Source organism: Pygocentrus nattereri, chromosome 11 (genome assembly GCF_015220715.1).
Source record: "Pygocentrus nattereri isolate fPygNat1 chromosome 11, fPygNat1.pri, whole genome shotgun sequence".
Classification (NCBI taxonomy): Eukaryota; Metazoa; Chordata; class Actinopteri; order Characiformes; family Serrasalmidae; genus Pygocentrus; species Pygocentrus nattereri.
In genome coordinates, this window is record NC_051221.1 from 1117501 (window position 1) to 1130000 (window position 12500).

Here is a 12500-nt window from a genome sequence, read left to right on the forward strand (position 1 = left end):
TGGGCGTGGTGTCGTGGCCTGTTTTGGTGTGATTTGGTTTTAGCCTTTTGGTGATTGTTGTTGTGTGTTTATCATCATACGAGGACTGGGCCCTGTACTAATCAAATCAAATCAAATCAAATTTATTTATATAGCGCTTTTTACAACTGATGTTGTCACAAAGCAGCTTTACAAAAATGGGAATCACACTAGAAGACCCCAGTGATGGACCAGTGAGAGATCTGGTGCTGAATCTCGATCCAGGCCTTCGCAGTAATTCAGGCATCGCAGGTGTCGTTTATAGGACTGTAACGAACACGTTTGTCTGATATATGTCACTCTTCGCTCAGAACGCTTTGAAAAACCACAGGCTTGTTAAAAACAGCTCGTTTAAGCCGAGCAATTAGCGCCCGCAGCCTGGCGGCCGGGCCGGCCTGCCCTCTACATCGCTCTGTTTATGCTGAGAGGCGTAAGTGGACGCGTGGGTCACCGCGCTGTTCCGAGCCTGTGTTTCATCACCATGGCTACGGATGAACAGATTCCTGAAGGGCTTTTTTCTCCGCCCGTGTGATGGAGCTGTAAGACCAGACGCTGAGTGTTCTCCAAGCGAAGCACCGCAGAGGTTTAGCGAGTCTGGATGATGAAGCTGCCTTTTCTTTTTAGAGCTGTAGACAGCTGTTTTCCCTCCTTCAGGCCGGCGTAGCCTCTGTGGGCTGCTGACCGCTCACACAGAGCTGCCCTGCTGTATCAGCTTCCTTGGCAGGTTTTAAGTGGGCTGCGCTGCATCCTGAGGTGAAGGAATTAGGTTCTGTAGGCACAGTTTAGCCCCTAGACCTGGACCGAGCAGGGCTTTTCAGTCCCTTCTGGGACTGTAGTTCAACCCAGATGATCCAGAAAAGATCATTACAAGTAGGTGAGTCTTAACACCCCACCATGATCAAGCGCTGTAGAGGATACTGACTTTTTCTATTGATGGAACCATCAGTAGGCCATGGTGTTACTGTTCTAGAGCAGCTCACGGTCACATCAAACCGTTTTCTAGAGCAGATGGAGTCGTCAGTAGACCACGGTGTTACTGGTCTAGAAGAATCCACCCCCAGGCTGTGGTCAGTTGTTCTAGAGAAGGTGAAATCATTGACACACTATGAAATTACTGTTCTAGAACCACCACAGACCATAACAGGCCGTTTTAGAGGAGAAGGAACCAGCAGTGAACTATTGATGTGATGCACACACAAGCTTAGAGCATGTAGTAGGGCATAACGGGCTGTTCTAGAACAGCTGGAACCAGCAGTAGAGCATGACAGGCTGTACCAGAGCACATGGAATCAGCAGTAGAGCATGATGAGCTGTTCTAGAGCAGCTGGAACCAGCAGTAGAGCGTGATGTGCTGTTCTGGAGCAGCTGGAGCCAGCAGTACAGCGTGGTGTTCTGTTCTAGAGCAGCTGGAACCAGCAGTAGAGCGTGGTGTTCTGTTCTAGAGCAGGTGGAACCAGCAGTAGAGCGTGGTGTGCTCTTCTGGAGCAGCTGGAACCAGCAGTAGAGCGTGGTGTGCTCTTCTGGAGCAGCTGGAACCAGCAGTAGAGCGTGGTGTGCTCTTCTGGAGCAGCTGGAACCAGCAGTAGAGCGTGGTGTTCTGTTCTGGAGCAGCTGGAACCAGCAGTAGAGCGTGGTGTGCTGTTCTGGAGCAGCTGGAACCAACACCTCGTCATGATGGACTGTTGAAACCGACAGGCCGGGCTAGGCGTTAGAGCTTTTTCAGCTCTATAGGCTGTAAAAGAGCCGTGAGTGGGCTGAGCGCTCAGCAGCTGTGGTTTACTGATCCGCTCCGGCACCATCTGCGCCGGCATATTGCGGGAGGGCATGTTTTTCCTGCCGTGGCGGCGTGTGATCTTAAGCCCGTTAGCGTACGTTGGCGAGATTAGCTCTCAGTGTGGTTCGCGGCGTAGACACGCTCCAGACTGCCAGGAGCACAGCATGGACAAGCTGCGTCTCAGCTTCACCAAGCTCTACCGCCTCACCGTACGCCGCCCCTCAAACTCCTCAAATAAGGGCTGTCGCCCTGGGGTTGGGCTGTTCTACGGGTTCTGTGGATTTGTGCTGTAATCTGACTGTGTGTGTGTGTGTGTTGACGTCCGTGTGTGTTGCAGCTGGCGGAGTACAGGCAGAGGAAGGCCCAGAGCGATGGACAGAAGAAGCAGAAGAAGAAGAAGCAGAAGGGATCGGAGCCGGAGGACAGCGGCGTCCAGCAGGAGGGGGCTGGAGAGAGAAAGGAAACGCCCACCACAGAGTTCTCCTTCTCTAGAACCCTGCGCAGCGGAGAGACGGTCAAACACGACCAAACGTACACCATAGAGGTGAGTCCAGCGCTTAGGCCTTCATACTGCCGGCCAAAATAACAGAAACAGGCTGCAGAGGGTCAGTTTCTCACTCTGGCTCCCTTCAGTGCCGTTAGTCAGCTAGTCCGGTCTGATGTTTGTGTTTTTGTATGGAATAAAGCTCCAAACTGACCAAGACGATTCAGCTTGGGATGTAATTCCTTTCTGTCACTGTTGATCTGCTTTCAGCTTTTAGTGCATTCTACTGAGAAGCTCCAATGTGGTTCTGTGAGTTCATATATAACAGAGTGTGTGATCTAATCAGAGGTTCAGAGAGTTTGGTGTGAAGTGGTTCAGACGTCTTTACAGTGGTGGTGATGGGAACCAGGCGTCGCCATGACTACAACACAGATATAGACACTTTATTTACCATCCAGAACCTCCAGAGAACCTACATGAGTCTTCTGAGCTTATATGGAATGCTGATGATGGAAAACAGTGGAAAATCTGGAATAATGAGTTTTCTTTGGGGACTATTTTGCCGCACAGCGCCCTGCATGTCTCCCTCCACCATGAATGGAGTTGAAGTTCTCTAAACTCTCATAAAACAGCGTCTCAGTCATCAGGCAGTGAATTCAGAACCAGTTCATGTAGGAACTTTCTGTAGGAGCTTTTAGAGGGACGTCTGGTTCCCATCACCACCACTGTGAGGAGCTTTTAGAGGGGGACGTCTGGTTCCTATCACCACCACTGTGAACGGTTCTGACTCGGTAAGTTTATCTAGAACGTCACACCACTCTGAATGAGTGTATCCATTTAATTATGTAGAACCACATACCGTCTTATCCAAAAGTTCAGACTTCATGTTGTTTCTAAGTGTGAATAAGTTAAGACACCCTCTACAGAGACTGCTCACAGGAAAGACGTTTGAAATAGTTTATTTTTAATTAGTTACGTGTGAATCTCTGGATTTTTTAAGTACCTTTTAGGAATGAAAGCGTTAAGTTCAAACTCCATGTTGTTGTTGTTGATTTGAGTGTGAATAAGTAAACACGCCCTCTATGGAGGCACGCTACCTCAATGAATTGCAGTTTGTTTACTGAGCTAAACAGACTGGTGAGAAAATCCAACATAACGTGACCTGTGCAAAAGTAATGGCACATGGAAATGTCCAGTTTTCTTCCATGACAGTAGAGCAATGTTAAAACATGATATAGAGGAGAGGAGGGGGAGAGTATAGAAAGACAGGGAAGAGAGAGGAGAGGAGGGGAGAGTATAGAAAGACAGGGAAGAGAGAGTATAGAGAGAGGAGAGGAGGGGAGAGTATAGAAAGACAGGGAAGAGAGAGTATAGAGAGAGGAGAGGAGGGGGAGAGTATAGAAAGACAGGGAAGAGAGAGTATAGAGAGAGGAGAGGAGAGGAGGGGGAGAGTATAGAAAGACAGGGAAGAGAGAGGAGAGGAGGGGAGAGTATAGAAAGACAGGGAAGAGAGAGTATAGAGAGAGGAGAGGAGGGGAGAGTATAGAAAGACAGGGAAGAGAGAGGAGAGGAGGGGAGAGTATAGAAAGACAGGGAAGAGAGAGTATAGAGAGAGGAGAGGAGGGGAGAGTATAGAAAGACAGGGAAGAGAGAGTATGGAGAGAGGAGAGGAGGGGGAGAGTATAGAAAGACAGGGAAGAGAGAGGAGAGGAGGGGAGAGTATAGAAAGACAGGGAAGAGAGAGTATAGAGAGAGGAGAGGAGGGGAGAGTATAGAAAGACAGGGAAGAGAGAGTATAGAGAGAGGAGAGGAGAGGAGGGGGAGAGTATAGAAAGACAGGGAAGAGAGAGTATAGAGAGAGGAGAGGAGGGGAGAGTATAGAAAGACAGGGTAGAGAGAGGAGAGGAGGGGGAGAGTATAGAAAGACAGGGAAGAGAGAGTATAGAGAGAGGAGAGGGGGGGAGAGTATAGAAAGACAGGGAAGAGAGAGTATAGAGAGAGGAGAGGAGGGGAGAGTATAGAAAGACAGGGAAGAGAGAGTATAGAGAGAGGAGAGGAGGGATGAGTATAGAAAGACAGGGAAGGGAGAGTATAGAAAGACAGGGAAGAGAGAGTATAGAGAGAGGAGAGGAGGGGAGAGTATAGAAAGACAGGGAAGAGAGAGTATAGAGAGAGGAGAGGAGGGGAGAGTATAGAAAGACGGAAGAGAGAGTATAGAGAGAGGAGAGGAGGGGGAGAGTATAGAAAGACAGGGAAGGGAGAGTATAGAAAGACAGGGAAGAGAGAGTATAGAGAGAGGAGAGGAGGGGAGAGTATAGAAAGACAGGGAAGAGAGAGTATAGAGAAAGGAGAGGAGGGGAGAGAATAGAAAGACATGGAAGAGAGTATAGAGAGAGGAGAGGAGGGGGAGAGTATAGAAAGACAAGGAAAAGAGAGTATAGAGAGAGGAGAGGAGGGGAGAGTATAGAGAGAATATGGAAAGTGTAGAGAGTGTATAGAGAATGTGGAAGGTGTAGAGAGAGTATATAGAGAATGTGGAAGGTGTAGAGAGAGTATATAGAGAATGTGGAAGGTGTAGAGAGAGTATATAGAGAAAATGGAAGGTGTAGAGAGAATATATAGAGAATGTGGAAGGTGTAGAGAGAGTGTATGGAGAATATGGAAGGTGTAGAGAGAGTATATAGAGAATGTGGAAGGTGTAGAGAGTATATAGAGAATATGGAAGGTGTAGAGAGAGTATATAGAGAATGTGGAAGGTGTAGAGAGAGTATATAGAGAATGTAGAAGGTGTAGAGAGAGTATATAGAGAAAATGGAAGGTGTAGAGAGAGTGTATGGAGAAAATGGAAGGTGTAGAGAGAGTATATAGAGAATATGGAAGGTGTAGAGAGAGTATATAGAGAATGTGGAAGGTGTAGAGAGAGTGTATGGAGAATGTGGAAGGTGTAGAGAGAGTATATAGAGAAAGTGGAAGGTGTAGAGAGAGTGTATGGAGAATATGGAAGGTGTAGAGAGAGTATATAGAGAATATGGAAGGTGTAGAGAGAGTATATAGAGAATGTGGAAGGTGTAGAGAGAGTGTATGGAGAATGTGGAAGGTGTAGAGAGAGTATATAGAGAATGTGGAAGGTGTAGAGAGAGTATATAGAGAATATGGAAGGTGTAGAGAGAGTATATAGAGAATATGGAAGGTGTAGAGAGAGTATATAGAGAATGTGGAAGGTGTAGAGAGAGTATATAGAGAATGTGGAAGGTGTAGAGAGAGTGTATGGAGAATGTGGAAGGTGTAGAGAGAGTATATAGAGAATGTGGAAGGTGTAGAGAGAGTATATAGAGAATGTGGAAGGTGTAGAGAGAGTATATAGAGAATGTGGAAGGTGTAGAGAGAGTATATAGAGAATGTGAAAGGTGTAGAGAGAGTATATAGAGAATATGGAAGTTGTAGAGAGAGTATATAGAGAATGTGGAAGGTGTAGAGAGAGTATATAGAGAATGTGGAAGGTGTAGAGAGAGTATATAGAGAATATGGAAGGTGTAGAGAGAGTATATAGAGAATGTGGAAGGTGTAGAGAGAGTATATAGAGAAAGTGGAAGGTGTAGAGAGAGTATATAGAGAAAGTGGAAGGTGTAGAGAGAGTATATAGAGAAAGTGGAAGGTGTAGAGAGAGTATATAGAGAATGTGGAAGGTGTAGAGAGAGTATATAGAGAATGTGGAAGGTGTAGAGAGAGTATATAGAGAATGTGGAAGGTGTAGAGAGAGTGTATGGAGAAAATGTGGAAGGTGTAGAGAGAGTGTATGGAGAAAATGGAAGGTGTAGAGAGAGTATATAGAGAATGTGGAAGGTGTAGAGAGTGTATAGAGAATGTGGAAGGTGTAGAGAGAGTATATAGAGAATGTGGAAGGTGTAGAGAGAGTATATAGAGAATGTGGAAGGTGTAGAGAGAAAGAGCTTTTCGTTTTGGCTGGATATATCGATACCGACGTTAACACAACGAGATCAGCTCCTGTATCTCGGGTTCTATGGGATAGTCTGTGAAGCGGAGCTCTGAGCTGGTCACAGTCTGTGGGGGCCATGGGGGCCGTGGGGGCCGTCGGGGTGTGTTACTATAGAAAGCAGCAGGACCTGATTGAGAACGTTGGGTCATTAGGAGCTGAGTGAGCTGCGGTCAGTGGAGGCCTGGGTGTCTGAAACCGTCTGGTCTCTAATCAGACAGAGAGGGTGTGCAGTGTGTTTGACTGAAAGAATAAATTCATGTAAACATGTGGTTGTCGTTAGTAACGCTGATTGGAAAGCCTGCAGTGTTTGACAGACAGAGAGAGAGAGACCCAGAGAGAGAGAGAGACCCAGAGAGAGAGAGAGACCCAGAGAGAGAGAGAGACCCAGAGAGAGAGAGACCCAGAGAGAGAGACCCAGAGAGAGAGACCCAGAGAGAGAGACCCAGAGAGAGAGACCCAGAGAGAGAGACCCAGAGAGAGAGACCCAGAGAGAGAGACCCAGACCCAGAGAGAGAGAGAGAGAGAGACCCAGAGAGAGAGAGTATATAGAGAATGTGGAAGGTGTAGAGAGAGTATATAGAGAATGTGGAAGGTGTAGAGAGAGTATATAGAGAATATGGAAGGTGTAGAGAGAGTGTATGGAGAATATGGAAGGTGTAGAGAGAGTATATAGAGAATGTAGAAGGTGTAGAGAGAGTATATAGAGAATGTGGAAGGTGTAGAGAGAGTATATAGAGAATGTGTAAGGTGTAGAGAGAGTATATAGAGAATGTGGAAGGTGTAGAGAGAGTATATAGAGAAAGTGGAAGGTGTAGAGAGAGTATATAGAGAATGTGGAAGGTGTAGAGAGAGTATATAGAGAATGTGGAAGGTGTAGAGAGAGTATAAAGAGAAAGTGGAAGGTGTAGAGAGAGTATATAGAGAATGTGGAAGGTGTAGAGAGAGTATAAAGAGAAAGTGGAAGGTGTAGAGAGAGTATATAGAGAATGTGGAAGGTGTAGAGAGAGTATATAGAGAAAGTGGAAGGTGTAGAGAGAGTATATAGAGAATGTGGAAGGTGTAGAGAGAGTATATAGAGAATGTGGAAGGTGTAGAGAGTGTATAGAGAATGTGGAAGGTGTAGAGAGAGTATATAGAGAATGTGGAAGGTGTAGAGAGAGTATATAGAGAATGTGGAAGGTGTAGAGAGAGTATATAGAGAATGTGGAAGGTGTAGAGAGAGTATATAGAGAATGTGGAAGGTGTAGAGAGAGTATATAGAGAATGTAGAAGGTGTAGAGAGAGTATATAGAGAATGTGGAAGGTGTAGAGAGAGTATATAGAGAAAGTGGAAGGTGTAGAGAGAGTATATAGAGAATGTGGAAGGTGTAGAGAGAGTATATAGAGAAAGTGGAAGGTGTAGAGAGAGTATATAGAGAATGTGGAAGGTGTAGAGAGAGTATATAGAGAATGTGGAAGGTGTAGAGAGAGTATATAGAGAATGTGGAAGGTGTAGAGAGAGTATATAGAGAATGTGGAAGGTGTAGAGAGAGTATATAGAGAATGTGGAAGGTGTAGAGAAGAGTATATAGAGAAAGTGGAAGGTGTAGAGAGAGTATATAGAGAATGTGGAAGGTGTAGAGAGAGAGTATATAGAGAATGTGGAAGGTGTAGAGAGAGTATAAAGAGAAAGTGGAAGGTGTAGAGAGAGTATATAGAGAATGTGGAAGGTGTAGAGAGAGTATATAGAGAAAGTGGAAGGTGTAGAGAGAGTATATAGAGAATGTGGAAGGTGTAGAGAGAGTATATAGAGAATGTGGAAGGTGTAGAGAGTGTATAGAGAATGTGGAAGGTGTAGAGAGAGTGTATAGAGAATGTGGAAGGTGTAGAGAGAGTATATAGAGAATGTGGAAGGTGTAGAGAGAGTGTATGGAGAATATGGAAGGTGTAGAGAGAGTATATAGAGAATGTGGAAGGTGTAGAGAGAGTATATAGAGAATGTAGAAGGTGTAGAGAGAGAATATATAGAGAATGTGGAAGGTGTAGAGAGAGTATATAGAGAATGTGGAAGGTGTAGAGAGAGTATATAGAGAATGTAGAAGGTGTAGAGAGAGTATATAGAGAATGTAGAAGGTGTAGAGAGAGTATATAGAGAATGTGGAAGGTGTAGAGAGAGTATATAGAGAAAGTGGAAGGTGTAGAGAGAGTATATAGAGAATGTGGAAGGTGTAGAGAGAGTATATAGAGAATGTGGAAGGTGTAGAGAGTGTATAGAGAATGTGGAAGGTGTAGAGAGTGTATAGAGAATGTGGAAGGTGTAGATAGAGTATATAGAGAATGTGGAAGGTGTAGAGAGAGTATATAGAGAATGTGGAAGGTGTAGAGAGAGTATATAGAGAATGTGGAAGGTGTAGAGAGAGTATATAGAGAATGTGGAAGGTGTAGAGAGAGTGTATGGAGAATGTGGAAGGTGTAGAGAGAGTGTATGGAGAATATGGAAGGTGTAGAGAGAGTGTATGGAGAATGTGGAAGGTGTAGAGAGAGTGTATGGAGAATGTGGAAGGTGTAGAGAGAGTATATAGAGAATGTGGAAGGTGTAGAGAGAGTATATAGAGAATATGGAAGGTGTAGAGAGAGTATATACAGAATATGGAAGGTGTAGAGAGAGTATATAGAGAATGTGGAAGGTGTAGAGAGAGTGTATGGAGAAAATGGAAGGTGTAGAGAGAGTATATAGAGAATGTGGAAGGTGTAGAGAGTGTATAGAGAATGTGGAAGGTGTAGAGAGAGTATATAGAGAATGTGGAAGGTGTAGAGAGAGTATATAGAGAATGTGGAAGGTGTAGAGAGAGTATATAGAGAATGTGGAAGGTGTAGAGAGAGTATATAGAGAATGTGGAAGGTGTAGAGAGAGTATATAGAGAATGTGGAAGGTGTAGAGAGAGTATATAGAGAATGTGGAAGGTGTAGAGAGAGTGTATGGAGAAAATGTGGAAGGTGTAGAGAGAGTGTATGGAGAAAATGGAAGGTGTAGAGAGAGTATATAGAGAATGTGGAAGGTGTAGAGAGTGTATAGAGAATGTGGAAGGTGTAGAGAGAGTATATAGAGAATGTGGAAGGTGTAGAGAGAGTATATAGAGAATGTGGAAGGTGTAGAGAGAAAGAGCTTTTCGTTTTGGCTGGATATATCGATACCGACGTTAACACAACGAGATCAGCTCCTGTATCTCGGGTTCTATGGGATAGTCTGTGAAGCGGAGCTCTGAGCTGGTCACAGTCTGTGGGGGCCATGGGGGCCGTGGGGGCCGTCGGGGTGTGTTACTATAGAAAGCAGCAGGACCTGATTGAGAACGTTGGGTCATTAGGAGCTGAGTGAGCTGCGGTCAGTGGAGGCCTGGGTGTCTGAAACCGTCTGGTCTCTAATCAGACTGAGAGGGTGTGCAGTGTGTTTGACTGAAAGAATAAATTCATGTAAACATGTGGTTGTCGTTAGTAACGCTGATTGAAAAGCCTGCAGTGTTTGACAGACAGAGAGAGAGAGAGACCCAGAGAGAGAGAGACCCAGAGAGAGAGAGACCCAGAGAGAGAGACCCAGACCCAGAGAGAGAGAGAGAGAGAGACCCAGAGAGAGAGAGAGACCCAGAGAGAGAGAGAGACCCAGAGAGAGAGAGAGACCCAGAGAGAGAGAGAGTGAGAGACCCAGAGAGAGAGAGAGTGAGACCCAGAGAGAGAGACCCAGAGAGAGAGAGAGACCCAGAGAGAGAGAGAGAGAGAGAGACCCAGAGAGAGAGAGAGAGAGAGACCCAGAGAGAGAGACCCAGAGAGAGAGAGAGAGAGAGAGACCCAGAGAGAGAGAGAGAGACCCAGAGAGAGAGAGAGAGAGAGAGACCCAGAGAGAGAGAGAGAGAGAGAGAGACCCAGAGAGAGAGAGACCCAGAGAGACCCAGAGAGAGAGAGACAGAGAGACAGAGAGACAGAGAGAGAGAACAGAGAGAGAGAGAGAGAGAGAGAGAGAGAGAGAGAGAGAGAGAGAACAGAGAGACCCAGAGAGAGAGAGAGAGACAGAGTACCACAGCTGGAGCAACGCTCTCCCACCTCCTCTTACACATCATAACACACCCTGTCTACAGAAGCAGAGAGCGTAACGCTGTTCATTTACTTATTTATTTATTTGTTTATTTATTTACTCGCTACTCACTTCATTCAGCATTAGCACCGCCAATCAGACTCTGAAATGTCCCAAAATAGAGTTAATGAGCAGGAGTTTCAGAACAGAATCAGTAACGAATGAATTGTGAACGTAAAAGATTCAGAATAGAACAGAATCAGGACAGAAAAGGAATGCAGTATATTCCGAATAGAATCTGAGCAGAATGAATATACCATAGGATAGAATAGATTCAGAAAGGAAAAGAATCACCGCAAGATTAAAAACAAACGGATAAAATAGATAGAATAGAATGAGAATAAAAGATTCAGAATAGAAATTGAATAACTACATTAGAATTTAATAGAATTTGAATAGACTAGATTTAGAATACAATAGAATTAGAGTAACATATTCATAATAGAATTAAAACAGAAAAGGAATAGAATATATTCAGAATGCTATAGAATTAGAATAACATATTCATAATAGAATTAAAGCAGAAAAGGAATAGAATATATTCAGAATACAATAGAATTAGAATAACATTCATAATATAATAAAAACAGAAAAGGAATAGAATATATTCAGAATACAATAGAATTAGAGTAACATTCATAATAGAATTAAAACAGAAAAGGAATAGAATATATTCAGAATACAATAGAATTAGAGTAACATTCAGAAACCGGAAGGTCGCCGGTTCGATCCCCAGAGCCGACAGTCTATGACTGAGGTGTCTTTGAGCAAGACACCTAACCCCCAACTGCTCCCCGGGCGCTGTGGATTGGGCTGCCCACCGCTCCGGGCAAGTGTGCTCACTGCCCCCTAGTGTGTGTGTTCACTAGTGTGTATGTGGTGTTTCACTTCATGGATGGGTTAAACGAGGAGGTGGAATTTCCCCGCTGTGGGATTAAAAATGTATCACATCATAATAGAATTAGAGTAACAGATTCAGAATTGAATAGAATTAGAACAGAAAAGGACTAGGATAGATTCGGAATAAAATAGAATTAGAGTAACATTCAAAATTGAATAAAATTGAATAAAATTGGAATTAGAATACAATCAGAATATAAGATTTAGAGTAGAATAGAATCTGAATTCAGCAACAACACTTAATGAACTTTTAAAACATGGGAATTGAATTGGTAAATAAAGTTAATGTACAATTTCAGAGTAGACCACAGTTTTAAAAGAATAGAATTAATAATGCTTAATCTGTATAGAAGGTTTTGAATAAAATAGGATCAAAATATATCAGAATCAAAATGACTGATAGATAGTTTTAGAATAGTCTGAGCAGTCAGAGCAGAACAGATTATAAACGGAACTGTTAGTTCTTCAGTGTGTTCTTCTGAACGGTCCTGAGAAACAGTCTCCATCAGATTCCTGACGTGATCTTAAAGCACAGAACTGTTCTCCTCTGTTCTCTCGAGTGTGTAGATTCTGTTCTTACCTGAGAACAAACCCCACATAACAGAACCCTGGGGAGTCAGAGTCTTCGTCAGAACTGCGTGAGTGTGTTTAAGAAGAATTTCTTCTTGAGAACAACAAGAACCGCAGTGCAATTAATCACGATTAATCGCAGTGTTTTGTGTAGTTAATCACGATTAATCGCAGTATTTTGTCTAGTTAATCACGATTAATCGCAGTATTTTGTCTAGTTAATCACGATTAATCGCAATGTTTTGTCTAGTTAATCACGATTAATCGCCGTGTTTTGTCTAGTTAATCACGATTAATCGCAGTGTTTTGGCTAGTTAATCACGATTAATCGCAGTGTTTTGGCTAGTTAATCACGATTAATTGCAGTATTTTGTCTAGTTAATCACGATTAATCGCAGTGTTTTGTCTAGTTAATCACGATTAAGTGCAGTATTTTGTCTAGTTAATCGCGATCAATCGCAGTATTTTGTCTAGTTAATCTCAATCACAATATGTCATATTCGTCTATTACTCGTTATTTTATGTAGTTAATATTTATTAATCACATTATTTTGTGTAGTTAATCTATTAATCATGTGATTTTATGTATTTAATCTTAAGTTAATTTGAAGTTATTTTAATCATGTTTTGTCTTATTTAGTACACCATATTC

General features: G+C 43.4%; 1 protein-coding gene across 8 annotated transcripts in view; it reads left to right on the forward strand.

Moving 5' to 3' along the window:
* The window catches only part of akap9 (A kinase (PRKA) anchor protein 9), a 177867-nt gene that overhangs the window by 10329 nt on the left and 155038 nt on the right, over positions 1–12500 (forward strand). For all 8 annotated transcript variants that reach the window (XM_037542727.1, XM_037542729.1, XM_037542732.1 and 5 more), the window contains exon 2: positions 2130–2336. In XM_037542727.1, coding sequence (XP_037398624.1) covers positions 2130–2336 — 207 coding nt within the window. The remainder of the gene's footprint in view (positions 1–2129; positions 2337–12500) is intronic.